A 21,607-nucleotide genomic window follows, 5' to 3' on the forward strand; every position below is an offset into this window, starting at 1 on the left:
CTAGCATACAATCATATACAAAAGAAATAGAAAAAAAAAAAACACAAAGATTTAACAAGAGTCTACCAAGCCCACGTGCAAAAGCAGAGAGAGTTTTGCAAAATCAAAGAAACAAACAATACAAGATATGCCCAATTACAATTCTTTTTAAATATCCAAGAATTTCCCAAACATACATGTTCAATGGGCATTGAAAATAGACAAAAATATAACAGGATTCAAATTTACGTCAAGTGATCGCGCTCTAACCAAGCTGCCCGCAGGCATGACGTGACCTGCAGGACTTCTTCCACAACCGCGCTCTGACCACAATAGCATTGCAGTTCTTCTTCTGCGATCAGTGAGCGATCGAGCTCTGATTGCGAACTGTCAAAATATGTCTGATCCTGAGTTTTTTCTTTACTGGTCCTCAACCTTCGATAGCAATATAGATTCCCAGCTTTTCAGTCCACTAAAATTCAAGACACAGTCAACATATACTTGTTCCAACTTCCACGCACTTGAAAGTTTATACTTCGCTCTAACAAGATCAAAATTGCTCCTGCAATATCGATCATCTCCTCGAATATTTACCAGAATAAAGGTGGAAAGTGACATTCACTTTACATTGGTTAGATAAGTGGTTAACCTTTTATAAATACAGCTATTGTACAATGTTTTTGTATATTCCAGATACCACTGGTGAAACTTGAATAGGAACCTCGAGTTACTATAGCAAAAAAAAAAAAAAAAAAAATGCTTCCTCCATCAGAAGGAATTTATAGTTTTTTCACAAAATCCTACAAACTGACTATAGGTTGGTAAACCAACTATGCAGCAGAGCTATACATTAAACATTCTGAACAAAGTTGTTTATTTTTCGTCTGGTTCTTTAGGTTGGTGAATTGCTTCCAAACACTCTTTAGCTCTATGAACCTTTGACTGAAGGTAGAAGCTTCCAATTTTAGCGTTTTGGTCAAACAAATTATCATATCTCTACAGAAAGAACAAGCAAATTTGAGGTCACGTGTAATGCAAACATCAGCATCAAATACAAAAAGATCATTACATTAGACAAACCTGGACGATTTCTTCCCATGATGAATTCTCAGTGACACCAAGAATCTGCCTTGCCTCTGCTTCAGTCATCGTTTTACTAGCTCTTTTGATATTCTGTACTGCTTCTTGAGCAACCCCATTCTTAGAGGCATCTGCCATCATTTGGGGATGAAGTATAAGAATGAATTATGCCCTCAGAGCAAGATAATCAGACCAAATGATACTCAAGTGACATAATGAGGTGAATAAATTGATAGACCCATTTGTTGGAATGAAGCATTAGAGTAATGAAATGCTCATTGCTGATTCATGGTATGTTTAATTAACAATGTCAGATGTAAAAAACAAGAATGCTGCAATAGTTGCTACAATGCTTATTTGTACCAGACTCTCCAGATTAGTCACTTATCAATTTATTGCAAGATGAGAGGAAAACGTGTAGGTTAGATACTTACTTGCCAGTGCCTGACGATATGCTTGAACAAAAGACCTCGCTAATATTGTCGAGCCCATGACAATTAAATTAGCAAGGATTTTCGCAGCCTGTGGCAAGAACATGAATTCTTAGTGCGATATTCAGATTAGGTCTTGTTTGCTTTAACATCTCTAAATATGTAGTGACCACTATGTTCAGGAGAGTACATGGAAAAAGAAAAGGAACTCATTTCCAAAAACTGGGACACCGTTCAAGCTTATGACCCAAAATAACCACGTTCAATGGTGAATTTGTGTTGGAAGCAAGAATTTCTATCCAAGCACAATTCTTCTGATTTGTTATGTTTCATTGTGTTTCCGTTTCCTCTTGGCTTGAGGGGATATGACCATAGCACAAATTTTCTTCCACCTATATGTAACAGCCCTGTCCGCTAGTAATATTGTCCACCTTGCCTAGGTTCGCACAGGTTTAAAATGCATCACTAAGGTGTAAGGCTTGCATCCTTTTCGCACAGGTTTAAAACGCATCACTAAGGTGTAAGGCTTGCATCCTTATATACCCAACATCTCTTTCCCATGTTTTGCCGATGTGGGATTTAGGGACTCAAGCATCCTCGCTGAGGTTTGCGCACCATCATCTTAAAGATATGAAATGCGCCTAAACTCCCATGAACGCTGAGGTTCCCCACTGTCGCCTAGGGTTGCACGTGGAGTGACTTTGATACCATCCGTAACAGCCTGCCCACTAGTGATCCGTTTGGACCTAGGCCTGCAAGATTTTAAATCGTATCACTAGGGTCTAGGTTACTTCCTTATCTACCTAGCATCTCTCCTGTGTTTTGTCGAGATGAGATTTACCTAGGTGTCACACTATAGATCAGGAAACCACTGTAAGGGAAGAGATAGCTTCTCTAAGTGGAAAAGAATAAACTCCGAGATGAACAATTGTACCAGGGTAGAAATGTATAGAACCAATTTCGGGATTGGGCACAGTATGAAAGATCTTTGAAATCCTTGATATTCTGGAAAGGGAACGCGAATCTAGCCACCACTTTCTCTATTTAAAGAAAAAGAAAGAGGATGCGGGTCAAATCCGCATCTTTGCGCCCTTTACTTACTTCAAGGGATGGTGCGTCCGATACATGATTGGTTAATGACAATTCTCAACAGCATCTGGAAGATCTCGAGGCTTACTAGACGGAATTCAATCAAAAATGGAAACTTTGGATACTTTTCTTAGAACTTGAACCGGAAAACAGACCCAAGATTGAGTCTTCATTCTTTTTTCAAATGACCCGTCTCCTTGGCTACGACACAAAAACCTAGATGACTACTGACTACAAATACTTGAACAGTTACTCACATGAGAATAATAAAAGAAATGGAGAAGAGAAAAACTATACTAAATCCATTCCCATCCAATTCTATTTACCAAAGTAATGCATATATCTAGTGCCATGAAATTTGTATTACTGTGAGTGTGCTGATAACCTAGTAACCAGCACATCTTTTAGCTTGAGTAGCATATATCTTTCGAATCATTCCAAATGCTGCTATGGATATCTTAAAACCCCTCTCCCACACACACCTAATAAGAAAAATGAGAAAACCTTAGACAAACCAGTAATCCTTTCTCTCCAGCCTGAATATCAATTAAACATGTTTTTTGAATCTGCTTTACAAGGAAGATCTACCATTTTTGCATTCTTCTCTTTTGCAAGCAAATTTTGCATGTATAAAAACATACAGAGATGCAACAAAAACTCATAAGGCTTTCAAGTTCGTATAATTGAAGAGTAGAAACGAGAACCAAATCTAATAAAAAACAATTATCAGATATAATAGCTATTGAAATGCATTTCTGAGTACATATAGAAGAATGGTACATATATTAGACTTTGTTGGCCAGACAAACTGACAACACAATGATACTGAGTATTATTTATAAGGGAAATCCAATTGTAACAGGGAAGGGCTTAATGTTTTTTAGACAAAAATTAACAGGAGTAAAAGCTGTGGCTTACCATTGTGAAGTTTGGTGCAAGATAATCCGAATCAGGAAACTGGAAATGAACCTACAGGGAGACCAATTACCAGATCAAAAGCTTGTAACTGTCCTTAAAAAGACAGAGATAGCCATAGAGAATGAATATCAACCAAGAATTCAAACATCAAGAGTTAAGCATTTGCACATCATGCAAATCATCCATGAGTTCTGAAGACAGTGAAGAAACCAAGAAAGCTGCAAATAAAACAAAATCATGCTGCAAACAGAACAATTAACTTGTCCACTATACAAGCAGAGACTATGTAAACTAATGTAAAGGTAGTCTTAATCATCCATCCACAATTTGCATTTTATTCAAATTCTCTCTTTTCCCAAACAATTTTCTACAATTGTTTTCCAGTTTCAATGACTTGTCCCTTACAAGGAACCTGAATGACTGGGAGATCGAAGACCTTGTTTCTCTTCTTGCCTGTATTCAGAATAGGCTACTAAACCATCAAAGCACTCAGTTGGGGCAGCAGCAGGGGAGGAACATACTCAGGCTTTAAAGGGGATCTGAATGGTTCAGACCTTAGGCCATTAAGTGCATTTGTTTACATTAAGATCTAAGCACTTATTTGGTCTACATCGGTCTTAATCATTAAGATCTAGAACAAAGTCTTATATCATTAAGAGGTGTTTTGTATGGATATTTTTTACCACTAGCTCAAACCCCAGCCCTCACCCAACCCCCACCACCACCAACTGACACCCACCCCACCAACCCCCAACCCCACCACACCACCACCATCCCACCCACCCTACACGACCACCACTAACCATCTCTGCCATTACAATCACCACTGCCGCCAACCACTAGCCACCACCACTAACCACCTCTACCATCACACCTACCACCTCCATCATTATAATTATATCAATAGCCACCACCGCCATCGCCGCCACTATTATCAGTCACCACCATCACAACGGCCAATCCTTACTACCAACCACCTCTACTTTCATAACTACTGCCGCCGCCAACTACCACCAACACCTTCGTCAAGCACCACACGTTCTTCAACCACCACCACCAACACCGTCAATTACTAACATCAACTAGCTCCACCATCACAACTATCACCACCACCACGACAAAGCATCTCCACCATTACTAGCAAACATAAATGTTTCATATTTTTATCAAATAATATTTTTATATTGTATATATTTATTTTCTAATATTTAGTTACTTTGTTTTTAATTGTACATTTATTATGTTTAAATAAATACATTATGCACATTCAGATGTTGAAAACAAACAGTCTTAATTATTCAGTGTTCAGATATAGAGACAACATCTTAATCATTCAGATTTGCATTCAGATTCAGATATCTTAATCTTAATGAAAACGAATGAGTCCTCGCTATTATTGCTGACTACAAGGTTTTGAGCTCTAACAAAGATTTGATTGATTAGTGACCTTGGAAACTTATATGGAAGATCAAACTGCCCAAAAAATTTGTGTTTTCAGCTGGTTAGCTCGCAATAATGCATGTTTCACAAAAGATAATCTCATGAGGAAGATGTTTCAGCTAGCTAATAGATGTTAGCTGTGTCTCTGTAGTGCTGAAACAGTCAACCACTTGTTTCTTCACTGCCCTATTGCAGCAAATTTACGGTCCATGTTTTTTCTTTGTTTGGACTATGCCAAGCACTGTTAGGGAAGCCTTTCTCAGCTGGAGTCTTCGGAAAGTTGAGAAGCCCATCAAGAAAAATCTAGTCTACGGTTCCTGCCTCTATTTTGTGGTGCCTATGGATTGAAAGGAACCAAAGGTGCTCTGATGGCATCTCAACTGCCAGATGTTTGGTTTCTCTTCTGTTGGTCCAACCTTATTCCTATGTATAATGCTGGCCTTTTTGTGGATTTCATCAGCTCCTTAGGCTTATGATAGTCTTTCTTTTTGCCTCTTAGCCTGGAGCTGTTCAATACCTTATTTTGTAATCTCTGCATCTGCTTGATGCTTTTGTTATTAATACAATCAACTTACTTCATCCAAAAAAAAAATCCAAGCAATAATCATGATAACAAGTAAACCTAGAAGAAGGTGCAGATGGGAATAGTCTCGCAAAAAAGTCACTAAGTTACTGAAATTTTTGAGGTTTCTAATAAAGAACTAATCCGAAGGTTACAGAGAAAACTCTTACATCATATAATATAAGAAAAAATGTTAGTTTCCTATCAGATAGACAGATACCTTATTTAACCCCACCCAAATGTCAGAATTTTCTTTATGATAAGTCGAAGAATTTCTTAATTAAACACGCCAAGTTGGTATGAAAAATAGGTACAAAGGATTACGAGCGGCTCAACCACAGTTAACTAGCAAGCTACCAAATCATCTATACAACTAAAGATTTTCTCTTTACACCAAAGAAGTGAACAAAATGCTACACTTTCTCTCTTATGGAACATTCTTCTATTCCTTTCATTTCGGACAATCCAAAAGATACACAATGTCGTAGTTCTCATATTGCCTTCCTCTCTTTGTCAATCCTACATAGCTTCTAGCTTGGATTGTCTCCTCAAATGTCCCTTAAGATGAAACTCATGGAGCATTTCTTTAAACCATTTTGTGTTTGCCATAAAACAGAAGTTCAAACTACCCATAAGTAAAAACTTCATTGGCATTTGAAAAACCTGAGACTATGTCATTAACATAAATAACGGGTTCCATGGTCCCAAATTGTGAAAATCATGCCGTTTCTGGATCACATATTTATTCAAATATCATAGATAGGTTAAGTTTCATGGAGATCAGAAAGACACTTTGTACAACTCTCACTTTTGCTTTGTATACTTCTTGTATATGGGGTACAATAAAGTGATTTCCCAACAAATAATGAGACCCATTTAGTAACAGCAAATATAAGTGCCAACAGCTCTCTATCATAAACACACATGGCTTGGTGCTTAGGAGCTAATGATTTGCTGATATAGGCAATTGGATGCCTTTGCTGCATTAAGACAGCACCAATTCCTAATCCACTAGCATCAGTCTCAATAATGAATGGCTTAGTATAGTCTGGCATAGCTAATACTGGGGTAGAAACTAATGCATCTTTGAGTTTGTTGAATGCTGCAGTAGCAGTGTCACTCCAACTGAACTTGTCCTTCTGCAATAACTCATTTAGAGGTTTAGCAATAGAACCAAACCCCTTGAAAAATCTCCTATAATATCCTGCCAACCCAAGAAACCCCCTCAATTGTTTCATAGTAGTTGATATCAACCAGTCTTGTACAGCTGAAATTTTCTTAGGATCAGTAGCTACCCCTAGTAGCTACCCCTTGTGCACTGATAAAATGGCCTAAGTACTCTACTTTTGGTACTCCAAAAGAACATTTAGAACCCTTAGCATACAACTGTTGTTTCTGCATAATTACTTCTAAATGGCTAACATGAGTTGACATGTCCTTACTATAAATCAATGTATCATCAAAAGACAAGGACAGATTTCCTAGGGAGAGGTTTAAAAACAGATTCATAAGGCTTTGGAAGGAAGAGGGTGCATTTGTCAAGACAAAAGGCATGACCAGAAATTCATAATGCCCTTCATGAGTCTTGAATGTTGTCTTGTGTTTGTCTGCCTCATCCATTCTCAATTGGTGATATCCAGCTCTAAGATCAATCTTAGAGAATACCTCAGCTCCACCCAACTCATCCAAGAACTCCTCTATTATTGGAATAGGAAACTTTTCCTTCACAGTCAAGTGATTCAAGTCCCTATAGTCAACACAAAGCCTCCAACTCCCATCCTTTTTCCCCACTAACACACCGGTGCTATGTTGAGTCACACCTTGGTCCATCATTTCCTGCACAAGTTTTTCAATAATATCCTTCTTTACCCCTGGGTATCTGTATGGTCTTTTACTGACAGGATTAGCTGAATCTATAAGTGGAATTCTATGATCAAATGGTCCTCTATGGAGGAAGGGTGGTTGGAACCTCAAAAATGCATTTGTACTGTTTCATCAATGAATCCAACACAGGAGGAATTTCAGTACCTTGTGTAGCTTGGATACTGTTACATTGCATTTTTAGTATGTCCTGTGAAATCAATGTCAGCATGAAAACTTGGGCCTGATCCTCAGTCCTCTTATTCAATGCTTTTGCCTTAGCTATTTTGAGTTGAGTAGTAGTTCCTCTCAAGACATGTTTCTTGCCTTGATGTACAAACTCTGATAGTCCCAAGTGCATTCGTGTTTTGATGATTGTCAAACTGTTTCAGAACCAGATAGAGACCTGGTCTGTAATCTGCTCTCTGTGCACCTTGCACTGTCAGCAGAAACAACTGTAAAGCCGAGCCACTTGCTGCACACAAGTACAGCTGTGAGTTGGCCCATGCTTTAGGTAAAAATTAAAGAGTGGTCTCTTTTCACCCCACATGCTCCCACCATATATACAACATGATGGCAACATATTTGGTAGACTTGAAAACCTAATCTAAATTGTGCAAAGCTGCCGACACAAGTTTTCAAGATCTCTCAAGAACAAATTTACTTTCAAGCTGAAGAACCGATATGTGTTTAGTCTATGTTCTTTAGGTTGTTATAAATCTTTGTTCATTTGTGCTTAAACTGAAAACCTACTCTTCTTGTTTAGAAGCTGTTTGTAGGTATCTTAAATTCTCAAAGTGTGCTTGTTGGAAGTGTGTTTCTTCAAGTTGTTGAGTGGTACATTAGGCTAGGATTAGTCTAAGTGTATTAGTGGTCCTTAGCTAGAGTTTGCTAAGTGCAGTTGCTTGCAATCGGAGTATTGCAAGGGTTGAAGGACTATGGGAGTTAGTTCCTAAGTTACATAAGCGTTATTGTAAGAGTAAGGGATTATGGGAGTTAGTTCCTAGCTTACGATAGAGTTGTAACCTGAAGTTGCTCGTGTAGTGAAGTTCAAATCCTATTGGAGTAGGTCATGGTTTTTAATCCCTTGAGCAAGGAGTTTTCCACGTAAAAATCTTGTGTTGATTCTTGTACTGCACTGCATAAGGGAACTGGTACACAACCAGGTCCCTCATATACTGTTTGGTGGACGCACAGCATCTAACAAACTTAATAGTTATATTCTGGAAATCAAAAAGAATTCTGCCTAAGGTGTTCAACCACTGCACATCTAGAACTATGTCAGCATTCCCTAGTGGTAATAGAAGGAAATCAGAGGAAAGAGTGGTTCCTTGTAGCAACCATTGAAGATTTGTACAAACTACAGCAGTTTGAACCTTCCTTCCATCAGCAACACTCACAGATTGTTCCATGATAGGACTAAATTGGAACCCCAATTTCTTTGCAACTTCTTCATCAATAAAGTTGTGTGTACTGCCAGTATCAATCAACACTTGTAATGATTTCTTTACATGATAACCAGTCACCCTAATGGTCTGGTATCCTGTAACCCCAGTGAAGGCTTGCAAATAAATAGTCATACATTCATCAGTATTTCCAACTCTTTCCACTTGCATCATTTCCTCCTCCTCTGGTGCATCAATGTGCACCTCTCCATCTTTAAGAACTTCTACCAAGAAGAGCTGTTTCTTAGCTTTGCAAATGTGACCATGCACATTCTTTTCATCACAAAGAAAACACAACCCTTTAGCACTCTTTTCATCCATTTCAGCAGCAGTTAATAATTTCCTTCACGAAATTTGTTAGGTCTGTTATATGGTTCAAAAGGTTTTCTGAAGGAATTGTTAGGTGGATTGGACTTTTGGTATTTAGGAATATGTGGAGTTGGTAAAATGGGAGTCTGTTGTTTGCTAGAAGGTTTACTAATACCCCAAGATACAGCTTGTGCTTCAAAAACTTCCTCTTGCAGCTTAGCAATTTTATAAGCCTGCAATAAGGTTCTAGTTGTTTGGATCCTGATAGACTTGTTTAGCTCAGGTTTCAACCCTCCTAAGAAGCAACTGATTGCATTCATTTGACAGGTTAACACCAGTCAACAATCTATCAAACTCAGATTGGTATTCTCTCACAGTACCAGTTTGCTGCAGACTTTTAATGGCCTCCATTGGATCTTCAAATCCATCTCCAAACCTCTCATCAAGGGCCAAAATGCACTCAGTCCAAGTAGGATCTGAAGTAGCACCTCTGGACTTAATGTAAGATCTATGCCATGCTATAGCTTCACCATCTAAATGGATAGAAGTGACCTTCACCCTTTGGTCATAAGGAACCTCATCCATAGAATAGAATTGGTCCACCTTGTATAACCAAGTTCTTAGATCTTGCCCATAAAAGTTAGGAAAATCTAACCTGGAAAAACTAGTAAGATAACTACCATGGAAATTCCCATTCACAGCTTACCCATTCTGGAATTCCTTTCCAGAATTTCCTTGTCTAACATCTCCAGAACAATCTCCACCAACAGAAATTCAGCTCTGGCATTCTCAACTTCTTTTTCATTCTGTCACATTCCTCCAAGAGCTTGCTTGATCTCTAAAAGTTCCTTATCGGTCTGAACATTTCTATCATTCATACTCACCATGCCTTCCATCAAGCATTAACTAGCCCGTATACAAGAAGTATACCAAAAAGTAGAAAATCCTACAAGAATACATGATTTTCTATGAAAGTCGCCCAATCATCTATAAAAAAGTGACCTCATGGGTGCACCAAAAAGAAATAAGGGAAAAGAGGCTATTTCTCAAGTGTACGATATCTTTCTCCATTCCATCAAAAGCTCTCTTGTTCCTCTCACTCCATACGGTCCACATCAATGCTAAAGGAGCAACTTCACATGCCCTGCATCTCCTCCTCCGTCTTCTACAGGCCCAGCTAAACAAGGTTTCTTTCACAATTCTCGGCATTACCCACTCAAAACCAAACCATCTCATCAACTCCTCCCATAGCGAAGATGCTACACGGCAATGTAAGAGTAGGTGATCTAAGTCTTCCCCTGATTCTTTGCACATGAAACACCAACTAATCTAATAACATTCATCAATAATGACGTCCTTTAGACTTGAACCATTAGTTAATGAAGGCATCTTAAATTATTAGCTACTTAATGAGTGAATCTTGAACTAAGGAGTTCATTGAATGAAGTAGAAATATCATCACACTCATTACCATATTCAGGTGAAAATCGAAATACTATCACCTTATGACCATGTGCCCTAAATCCTTTTATCGAAATATTATAAGATTTTTTTCTGTCTAAAACTTATCGAATCGGCCTCCGCTTGGCACTTAGAGGCGTGAATTCCAAGAGTAATTCTACATAGTCCAACCAAAATAGTCTAGATGAAGAGAAATTAATCACTATCTCCTCCACAAAAACATATCAATTAATCTATCAGGAATTTTCCTATTCAGTCCAACCAAAAAGTCTATAGATTTATTAAAAGAATAGAATCAGATTTTCCCTACCAATCCGACCAGTTATTAAGGCAATAATGACCCTTGCCATTCTGAAACCCTTATAAGCTCCTTCTCTTCCTCTTTTGCTCCTTTGCATTTTCAAAATTTCTCAGCTTTTTCTCGACTCTATTCAACTTTTTCATCTTCTTTGTGTTCGTCGTAGCTTCGCCGGAAACCACCTCACCACAACTTTTTTTTCTTCTTTGTTGTGTTTCTACGTTCGTTACCCTCATGTCTACTCACCCCTTCACCCTTTCTGGAGACGAGTTTGCACCGTCGTACACGGTGGTTTGAGAGCCCAGTGGCTCCACCGGTGCTTGACCGAGGAGCCTTCGCGGGAAGGGCCTCTTTCGGGCGAAGAAGAAGGCCAAGAAAGATGAACCTAGCGAGCCTACGACCGCTATGATCGTGCCCTCAAAGTGGGTTTTTAGTGAAGGCGCCATCGCTTGATCCCAAAACCCGGTGTCGAAAACTGGACTAACATACCTAGGCAAGCTAGCGGGATTACCATCGGTGATCGAATCGACGTTCTGCGGTCGTACACGTACGCATTGTAAATGGGAGGATAAGATCCAGCTATATGCCACCAAGGAGCATGAACGGATCACCTACGAAAGGATGGGTTGCTCTTACATTTACACCTATCCTTTCACCCTAGGGTTTGAGCCTTCAATCGAGGAGTTTATTATCGATTTCTCGTGTTCGGTACGGGGTTTGCTTGGCTTAGGACCGCGTTTGGAGGTATTCGATGTTCTCAGACTGCCGACGAGGCCTAGTTACCTTTCACTTTCAACCACCTGATCAGCCTGTATGTTCCGAAGGTCTTTCGAGGAGGAGTCTTTACTTTGACTGCCCGAGGTAGAATGGCCATCTTCTCCAAAACCGATGATGGCAGCGATCGGGGTTGGATGGAGAGGTTTGTGATAGTTTCTACGACCAGCATCATTCCCGCAGGCAATATGCCCTTCCTGGAGTTGTGGAATCCCGATCGTAAGTACCTGTCTTCACATTCAAAGGCTTCGCTTCTTTACTGCCTTTTAATCTTTTTTTTTTTTTTTGACAAGGTAACAGACAGTATATTAATCATCAACACAGAGTGTTGGAAACCAAAATGAACGAAGAAACTGTGTTTTTTTTTTTTTTTTTTTTTAAAATATCAGTGGATCCTAACCAAAAGTATAAACTAGAGACAAACCCACTGGCCTATATCATCTCATAAGGACCCTAGAATATCTATAACAGAAACTGGATCATCTATATACTTTGATTTACACCAATAACAAAACATAAGAATACAATTCATCTTAATCCTTTGTAAGGAACTACTAGTATCATTGAAATATCTAGAGTTCACTGTTTTTTTTTTTTTTTTTTTTTTTGGATCCTAACCAAAAGTATAAACTAGAGACAAACCCACTGGCCTATATCATCTCATAAGGACCCTAGAATATCTATAACAGAAACTGGATCATCTATATACTTTGATTTACACCAATAACAAAACATAAGAATACAATTCATCTTAATCCTTTGTAAGGAACTACTAGTATCATTGAAATATCTAGAGTTCATATCCTTCCAAATTGTCCACCAAATTGTTGCAGGGACAATTCTCCATCTATCTCTGTTTGTGCTGCTATTCCACTCCGAATTCCAGCTTATCAGAGCATCAGAGGTTCTCCCTGGCATTGTCCACCTTATACTTCTAAAGCTTGTGAACAAATCCCATAACTAACTGGTAAACTTGCAATGTAAAAACAGATGGTTAATGGTTAATTGTCTCTGAATTCTGCCCACATAAATAACATCTTGAGCATAAATGAAATCCCGTTCTCCTTAAATTCTTCTGAGTTAAAAGTGAATCTTTCACCACCAACCAAGCGAAAATTACCACTTTATATATAAATGTTTATGTTTACTCTTTGTTTCAGCCGCAGTGTGGACTCCCCATCCGGTTACCGACCTCGGGAGCTGGGTACAGAAAATCCTAACTCTCCCTATTACTCGGACCTGGAAGCGCATCAATCAACTAAAGAACTGGAAGCCCAAAAATCATAGTACTTCTCTTATGCACTTTTCTTCTGTTCTCTTCTTTTTCATGCCTTCGACTTAACTTTGAATTGGATTTTTCAGGGCTATATTTCAAAAATGCTTCGGGTTCTCATGCCCAGGTTGATTTCCTCAACATGGAGGAGGCTGAAGAAGAACCAAACAGGGTGATAGCCCACAAGAGACGTAGGGCTGCTGTCTCCACAACCGATGAGACTCCTTCTTCCAGTCCCAAGCCAAAGTGGACGATGTCAAAGAAAAAGGCTTATCAACCGGGAACAAGTGAAAGCAGCCCCTGCATCGAGAACCCCGCAATCCAATCTCGTCTCCGGGATGAAGTGCCCGACACTGTGATTGTTGAGGATGACAAGGAAGAAATTCTGGCTGCCAATCGTGAGGACAGCTCCCCGGTGCGAGTCACCCAGCCTGGTGAGATTGAAGCTCTTTTTGGCGAATCTGGACTCAAGGATCCGATGGCTCTTATGCCGACTGCTAGGCCGCCAGGTAGTCACCCTGCTCCGGGGAACCTCTCCGTTGGGCCTTTGAATATATCTGTGCCACCCTCTTCTTCTTTTACTCGGCCCCACTCAAGGACTTCCTCTGGCCCCGTCGCCATTCCGGCTCCTACTTCCACCAGCAAACGCTCAATCACTTTGGAGGTCCCAGCCAATATCAAGTTCCTTTCCGAACCGGTTGGGCTTGCCAACTATCTGAAGGAACTAGCCGCACACCGGGACCGAGAGAAAATGCGAAAGGTGGCGACCAAGTGCCTTATGAATGAGGCAATGCACGCTTCTGCCAGGATAAGTCCAAATTTCTTTAATTTTTTAATTATTTATTTACACTTCCTTTGCTTTCTCCTATCTCACGATTCTTCTGTCTTCTCTTTAGAGCAATGTGCTTGAGTCTGAGGCCTTCAGAGGTACCTTGAGGAAAAGGAGCAATGGATGGCGGACCTGGACTCGGCAAAGAAGCGGTGCTCAACCCTGGAGGTGGAACTTGCTCAAGTTAACCAAGAAAAGGAGGCGTGCAGCCGAGAGGCCAGCCAACTTCACTCCGAATTAAATGAGCTAAAGAAGCGCTGGCCTTCTGAACAAAATGCCAGCGTGGAGAGTCGAAGTTGGACGAGGAGGTCCGGGCTCTTAAGGCTGAAGTGCGCTCGAAGGACGAAGAGCGGGTTGCTCTGGAGATAGGCCTGGTCAAGGCCAGAGACACGATCAAGCACCAGGACGAGAGCATTGCTGCGCTTGAAGCCGCCTTCTGAGCTGCAGATGATGAAAGAGAGGCACTTAGGGTGCAAAACGCCAAGGCTGCCGAAAAACTTGCCGATGCCATGAACTCTAATTAATGTTGGTCAAGTCTTTCAAGATATCTTAGCCTATAAATAGGAGTTCTTTCATTTGAAAAACAAAAATGAGAAAAGAAATTATTTGAAAACAAAAGAGAGACATCGGTCAGAAGGTGAAATCCTAGATTCAAGAATAGAAGAATAGCGTTCTTGAATGCTACCTTGGTGTGGTTTAGTTCAATCGCGGAAATCTGTTGTCATTATTCTTCCCTCTGCCCGAAGAGGAGACTTCAGCTACCTTCGAAAAGCATATTTACGTGCCTCTAAGCATGAAATGATTATTGTTGTTGTTATAACAATTTCGTAGATAGTCCAACAATAGAAGATATTATATCCAGTTCCAACAATTTGATGTTATATATCTGTTTTGAATTTTTTTGAAGATACTTCAGTTTTACAAACTTCAAGATTTTACTATCTTGGTTCTAAGTTCTAACACCTCAAACGAGAGGAAAGGGGTTACAGAACAAGTAATCAACCACATAGAAGAGTAGACATCTGTGAAACATTGCCAAATTTTCATTTTTGGAAAAACAAGAAATTACGTCTGATCTCAAAATGTAGAAAAATAAAGCATCTGCAATACATACTACTCCTAAATCCCAATTTCTTGTCCTCTACAATAATATTCTGTTACACAAAAAACTGATTCTATGTGATTTAAGGTAAGTGACATAGAATGACTTTGTATAATAGCTCCTCAAATAAGTCCACATAAATTTCGAGATTCAACAGATTTAGGCATCAGATTTGGGATCAAATATAACAAATGGTTGAAACTTTGGCGAACTGAAAAATACGATTAATCATCTCATTTATCACCAACCTGTACCTAGAAACACAATGCTCATAATATGCAGTCAAACTCTTGAAATTTTATGTTATGAATTGAGCATTCATTTAGAAGTTTCTTTAGACTCGACCCTTGAGGTCCAATCTATCTATCCACTTACAACAAGAAACTAATCTTCATCTAGCACCAAGGATGTGACCTAATGGTCAATAAAGAACTGAGGATCATGAAGTCTCAGGTTAAAATCCAAATGGATGCAAAAACACTAGGTGATTTCTTCTTTTTTGTCCAAGCCTTAGTGGATAGAGCTACAGAGATACTCGGTACCTATGTCGGTGGACAAAGCTAGCAGGTAACCAGTGAAATAAGTCGACGTGCGCTCAAGCTGGCCCGAACACCACGATTATCAAAAGAAACACTAGTCTCCATATACAAAGTTGCTACTCCCTCCATTTCAAAAAGAGTGTCCACTTAGCCATTTGCACACCCCTTAAGAAAATACTAACTCCTAAGCAAAAATAGATACAAAAACAACACACAGTGTAGTCCACGAAGTGGGGTCTGGTAGAATGAACGCATACCTTATCTCTACCTTGAAAGGTGCGGAGACTGTTTCTGAAAGACCCTCGGCTCAAGAGACAGTAGGAGAAAAAGGCCAAACAAGAATTGATGAAAGTAAAGGAGCCATGGCAAAATACTATAAATAAGCATTATGAAGATAAGTAACAATAAATGCAGCAATCTAATATGGTAATCGAAGTACAAGAGACAACAGAAAGTAACAGGAACTCAACAAGCAAGGAACTACAAAGATTAGGCAAAAATAGATAATTTGACTAAACTGCCCCTAATTAAATGTGTATTGGGATTTGGTCACTTAACACTTAATAAAGGAAAATCTGAAAGAATAAGGTTAATTGTTTTTTGATTTGGTAAGTGGACACTCTTTTTTAACCAAAAAATAAAGGCTAAGTGGACACTCTTTTTGAACCGGACGGAGTATTGTGCAATCATAATTAGATTGCAATCATAATTAGACAATTTTCAAGTATACAAAAAAAAAAAAAAAAAAAAAAAAAAAAAGGAAACAGATGTTGGGTTTTGGGGGTTCAGTTCTTAGTACTATATATGTGTTTCATCCTCCTTGAAATCATTTTTTAATTTCTATTGAAATATTTGCTTAAATCATTTCATTAATCAATAGCCACAATTGAGAACATAAAAATTAAAGGAAAAAAAAAAAACCAAACATACAATTGAGAAATCAAGAATGTCACCCACAACTCAATTCGAAACATACCTTGAGATTGTTGTAATTGAATGAAAATTCCAATTTATATTTCTTGCTTCACGAACCAGACTTATTTGTGTGTTTTTTGTTTTCCTTTACCCATTTTAGGATGAATGATACACTTCAAAATTTAAAAAAAAAAAAAAAAAAAAAAAAATTAATTTTTTATTTGGAAAAATAACACCTATGTCTGTTTAGAGAAAATACTTATCCGAAATGGTCCATATTTCTACAATTACCTGAAATTGCCCTTTTATACACTTTTATATAAGGTTTATACACTGTCTACTGTAAGTGTATAGTGTGTAGTGTTATATATCGTATGTATAAACTATCTTTGCAAAAAAAAAAAATGATTATGCGGATGTAAATTTAAAATATGGCTACATGAATGTAATATTTTATGTTGTATTGTATATTATCGAAATTATTTCTTTTTATTTTACTATATTGAGATTTTTTTTTATAATTATACAATTATTAGGCATATTTAAGGTTATAAGTTCTAAAGTTTTATAACTAAACAAATGTTATGATATGTTTTAAACCACAAATTTTAAAAATTTCCAATTATTTCTTAAACTCTATGTCGATTCAACTTATCTGATTAGCAGTTTCTCACTATTTTTGGCTCAAATTATGCATACAAGTTGAAAAATACTTTAAAAGTAGGGAAAAGGGTCAAATATACCCTCTACTTTAGTTTATTGGTCAAATATACTCTCCGTTAGCTAAAGTAGTCGAAACTCCCATTTCTTTCTTTCTTGGTCAACAACCAAGCACATTTCTAGCAAGTCTCTCTTCTTTTTTTGGGGGGGGAGCAGTCATTTGTTTATCACAGAACAAGTCCCCCTCAGTCACTGCCATAGTTGACCCTCTCTTCCAGATCCTCGCTTCTATGAGCCAAATCACTCTCCTCGGGAGTTCTCTCCTTGACTACACCCTCCTCGGCTTTGTTACCCAAACACTCATCCTGAGCCTTTAGTCTTTTCAAGAGTACTTTTTTCTTAAGTAATCATCCCAAATTACCTATTTAATAAAAATTACCCATGCCCCATCACTTAGATCTGACCCGACCCACAAAATTATTTACCCCCACCCTAATATACCCCTCTATGCGACCTAATCTGGTTAGTGGATGGTCCTTTGTTACATCATATTCCAGCACCAAAGGATGCAATAAGTCCCACTGCAACTATAAAACTTGTCATCACAAACCCCATTTTCTTTCTAATCTCACCATTTTGATAATTTCTGCAACAACATTATGATTTGAAAAAACTGGTTAATTGGGACAAAAAAATAGCAGACACCCAAAAAATATAATGAAAAAGATAACTTGAAAAAGGAATAAATTATAATACCAAATCTGAATTGATTCAAATTATTGGGTTCTCAAAATGGGTTTTGCAAATGAGAGAGAAAAAGAATTGTTGACAAGGAGAAATGGTGATCTCAAAAATGTTATAACAACATATATTAGTACAAGATTTAGTAATTAAAATATTTTCAAAAGTATTTGATATTTTATTTTCTTATTTTTGCTTCAAATGTTTTTTTATTTATTTATTTATTATTATTATTATTATTATTATTATTATTTTTTTTTTTTTTTTTTTTTTTTTGTGGGTCCTAGTCGGGTCTAAGTGATGGGGCATGGGTGATTTTTGTTAAATGGGTAATTTGGGCGATTTGAGATTTTCCATCCATTCAGGGGTATATTTGTGTACTTTGGCTAACAGAGGGGTATATTTGATTACTTTTGCTAACGGAGGGTATATCTGACCAATAAACCAAAGTAGAGGGGTATATTTGACCCTTTTCCCTTAAAAGTATTTATAAGTACTAAGTTTGTACCTATTGTCACAGATGAGCAATGAGTGTAATGAAATTTTACAACTGACTCATGTAATCCTATATTGGCTTCTATTAACAAAAAAAAATAACTAGAGAGTAATGGCCCGTGTTATGAAAGTTGAAATTATTATATTTGATCAACCTTGTTTTAGTATGAAATTTGCAAATACTTAAGTTTGATGCAAATGTCACCTTTTTATAATTAAAAACAACTTAATTTTAAAATTACCCTTTTACCCTTAATGAAATTATTTATAGCCACACAAATATCTAAGATTTATTATAAACCATTCATTTCAAAAGTCTTTTTTTTTAAATAAATAAATAAATTATGCCAAGTCAAATGATGTCACATAATAGGATGTAGGAGTATTGAATATCATTTAAATAACCCCACTACTACAAACATCAAGACATTATATTGAAATTGCCTTTTATCTAATTAGTTCTAATGTATGTTTATTCTCAAGAGATCTTAATTTTACAAGCTTGAATCATAAAACCTTGATATCAGACAATTCTACTAATATGTTGATGCCCCGATGCATCTCACTTGATCTAATTCCTTGATGGAAATTATTTATGCCAAATTCCCGTTTTGAATATTCGTGCACCCATTAAGTTTTGGTAGGGCTCCAAGCCTCCAACCGTTATTTGAAAAATTAGCATGTTGATCATTCTTTGGCAGTGGAGCTAGAAGGCACCTTTTTTACTCTTCATTTTTTTTAAAATTTCTCTATGAGCATGAATTTTCTCCAGGTTCTTCTTTTTTAATGTACTGTCTTCAATATGTAATTATTCCAAAACTTTCTGTAGGAGACTGTGTGCCCAGTGATGTAACTTAAGTGAAATCACTAATGTAATTAGTTAGAATTAGTTGAGTTAGTTACACTTGATTAGTTGGCTAGATATTTTAGTGAGTATGTCCCTTAAGTTTGTATATATATATATATATATATATATATATATATATATATATATATATACTAGGCAGTTAGGATATACAGTTGTACATTTTCATTTTCATCAATACACATAATGAGATATTTTCTCTCCTTTCTTCCTCTCTAAGATTTCATCTCCATTAATGCTTCCATATCTGAGCTCCTTAACATGGTATCAGAGCATCCAAGTTAAACCTGCTATTAGCTCAGTATAGTTGAAGTTGAGATGAACTCTCTGTTCGTAAGAAATTTCCGTGCGATTTAATTCGTAGAAAACTCGTGATTTGCGATCTCAGTTCAATCGATTTAAATTCAAGTTTCTTCATCAATTTTCAGTTGATTTGATTGTTGTTTGTGTTAGATTATTTCAAATCAAGGTTTAACAATGGCACCAGTAGATGAATCCACCAATGGCGCAATTGGAGTTATAAGTCAAACTCGGAATCAAAATTCATAGCAAACTGATGACGTACACCACAATCATCCTCTTTACATTCTTCCTTCGGATACACAAGGTTCAGTTCTCATCTCTATAAAGCTTCAAGGTTCTGAAAACTACTCGTTATGGAGTAAATCTCTGAAAATTGCACTGTTAGGCAAAAATAAACTAGGTTTTATTTTGCGAACCTGTCGCAAGGAAAATTATGATGCTCGTTTCCATGAGCTTTGGAATAGATGTAATGCGATTGTGTTATCATGGATTATGAACACTGTTATACCCCATTTAGACGGGTTAAAATATGAGTATAACATTTTGGTGATTCCTATTTTGCTTTATTTTAAGGAGTCGCCACCTAATTGATTTTAAGGTGAATTAGGGCACCTAATTATTAACTAAGGTGAATCTAACTAAACCTCCGTTAATGATCTGCTTAATTTTCAATTCTAGGTAAGGGTTCTAATTATCCTAAAGGGAAATGGTTAGGCATCCTCTAGAATCCGTTAATCACGGTTTACCGGCCAAACTTAGGTTAATTAATTAATGCTAAATAAGGTGCTTTAAATTTCAAAAAAAAGGCTAAGAAGTGTTGCTAAGAGTATTTAGGGGAAATATAAGAATGTTGCTTAAAATAAGATCTTAGAAAAAAATATAATAATTTGCATAAAAGAGGATTTTAAATATTATTTCAAAACAAGACTTATAAAGGTTGTTAAAGTTTTGGAGAAAGAATATAATGATGCTGTTTAAATAATACTCATAAATATTGCTAAGGCTTTAAAAATGCTATTTAGAGAGAAGCTTGTACCAAATGTAATAATCTTACGTAAAAAGAAACTTCAGATGCCAAAAATAAACTTACAAATGTTGCTAAGTTTTGGAATAATAATTCCATTGAAACTTGCAAAATATGAATAAATTTCACATAATTAGAAGCTTTTAAGAAAAAAGACTAGCCAATTTAAACTTGAGATGAATTATATTATATGAGTAAGTGGTATAGAAAATCTAGACTTATTTTTTAAATAAAATGCATAAAAGTAATGAGTTTTCTTCCTCTGACTTTATTTAGTTGTATTCGGCTAAAATATGTATAATTTGATAAATCTTGAAGAAATTATTTATAAAAAGTTCTTGAATTTATATTTGTGTATTATTAGCGTTTTGAAATTTTAAGATAGTAAGAATAAAATATGATTCCATTGACTCAAGTACATAGTTACGCTATTTGCAAATTAATAAGTAAAATAATTATTAGATGCTATAAATAGTTTTGACATAAAAGGAAAATGAAGCTTATGGAATTAATCGGTCTTTCTTAAATTAACTACCCTTTAACTAGAGCTAAATTCCATACTAGTCTACTAGGGTTCATTTAGCTAAGGAAACAAACAAGTAAAAGGTTAGCTGCACAAATACATAAAAACGAAACCAAGGAGCAAATGATATCAAAATGGGCTCAGCTGATTGTGCTGCTGGTGGGAGTGGGCTATGCCCACGTTTTTTTTTTTGGTTAAAATGCTGCATTCAAGGGCTGCTGCTGGGCTTCGGCCCAATAACAACTTTAATAACTGCTGTGGACTGTTTCCGCTATTGGGCCTCGGCCCAGAATTTTATTTTCCATTTTGCTGTGGACAGAGGTTCGAGCAGAGATGACAGATTGCGTTGGGCTTTTAGCCCAACACCGAATTCGGGAGAAGAGCGAGTCCCTCGGACTCGTATGCGGTGGTCATGCATAAAAAGAAAAGGAAAAGGATTAGCATATAATCAAGGAATAAGGTCAAACATACAAAAATACAAACTCAAAGTAAATCAGTAGATTGTGTATATACCATGTATATCTGAATAAATAAAAGAGAGGCAGGGTTACCGAAAAAAAATGTTATTAAACACCTCATTCTAAAAGATGATATGCAATAATGGTGCTATTGTAGTAAGCGTGGATATTCTACTTAAGTCAAACAATATATTCCGGAGATGCCATACCTTTATACGAAAATCACAACTATAA

General features: G+C 37.1%; 1 protein-coding gene across 8 annotated transcripts; it reads right to left on the reverse strand.

The window, feature by feature from the left end:
• Positions 1-73: 73 nt before the first annotated feature.
• Positions 74-16,487, reverse strand: LOC132044136 (mitochondrial import inner membrane translocase subunit PAM16 like 2-like). 8 transcript variants are annotated; one of them, XM_059434631.1, is made up of 6 exons: positions 16,366-16,487; positions 3,498-3,548; positions 2,965-3,061; positions 1,494-1,581; positions 1,060-1,190; positions 74-975 (listed from the first exon to the last, which is right to left on the reverse strand). In XM_059434631.1, exons 4-6 carry the CDS (start codon positions 1,549-1,551, stop codon positions 853-855), a joined length of 312 nt encoding a protein of 103 aa, XP_059290614.1. In that variant the 5' UTR covers positions 1,552-1,581; positions 2,965-3,061; positions 3,498-3,548; positions 16,366-16,487; the 3' UTR covers positions 74-852. The 8 variants fall into 8 exon arrangements, with proteins under 8 accessions (XP_059290614.1, XP_059290615.1, XP_059290608.1 ...); XM_059434632.1 differs by lacking the exon at positions 16,366-16,487 and adding an exon at positions 14,434-14,673; XM_059434625.1 differs by lacking the exon at positions 2,965-3,061.
• Between the last annotated feature and the right edge of the window lie 5,120 nt (positions 16,488-21,607).

Source organism: Lycium ferocissimum, unplaced genomic scaffold (assembly GCF_029784015.1).
Source record: "Lycium ferocissimum isolate CSIRO_LF1 unplaced genomic scaffold, AGI_CSIRO_Lferr_CH_V1 ctg3695, whole genome shotgun sequence".
In the NCBI taxonomy this organism is placed as follows: domain Eukaryota; kingdom Viridiplantae; phylum Streptophyta; class Magnoliopsida; order Solanales; family Solanaceae; genus Lycium; species Lycium ferocissimum.

Coding starts and splice junctions, on each gene's coding strand:
- LOC132044136 (XM_059434624.1), bottom strand. CDS start 1,596: ATGTTCTTGCCACAGGCTGCGAAAATCCTTGCTAATTTAATTGTCATG. Junction 1,191..1,493: donor ATATCGTCAGGCACTGGCAA/GTAAGTATCTAA, acceptor AAATGATGGCAG/ATGCCTCTAAGAATGGGGTT. Junction 976..1,059: donor CATGGGAAGAAATCGTCCAG/GTTTGTCTAATG, acceptor TTCTTTCTGTAG/AGATATGATAATTTGTTTGA.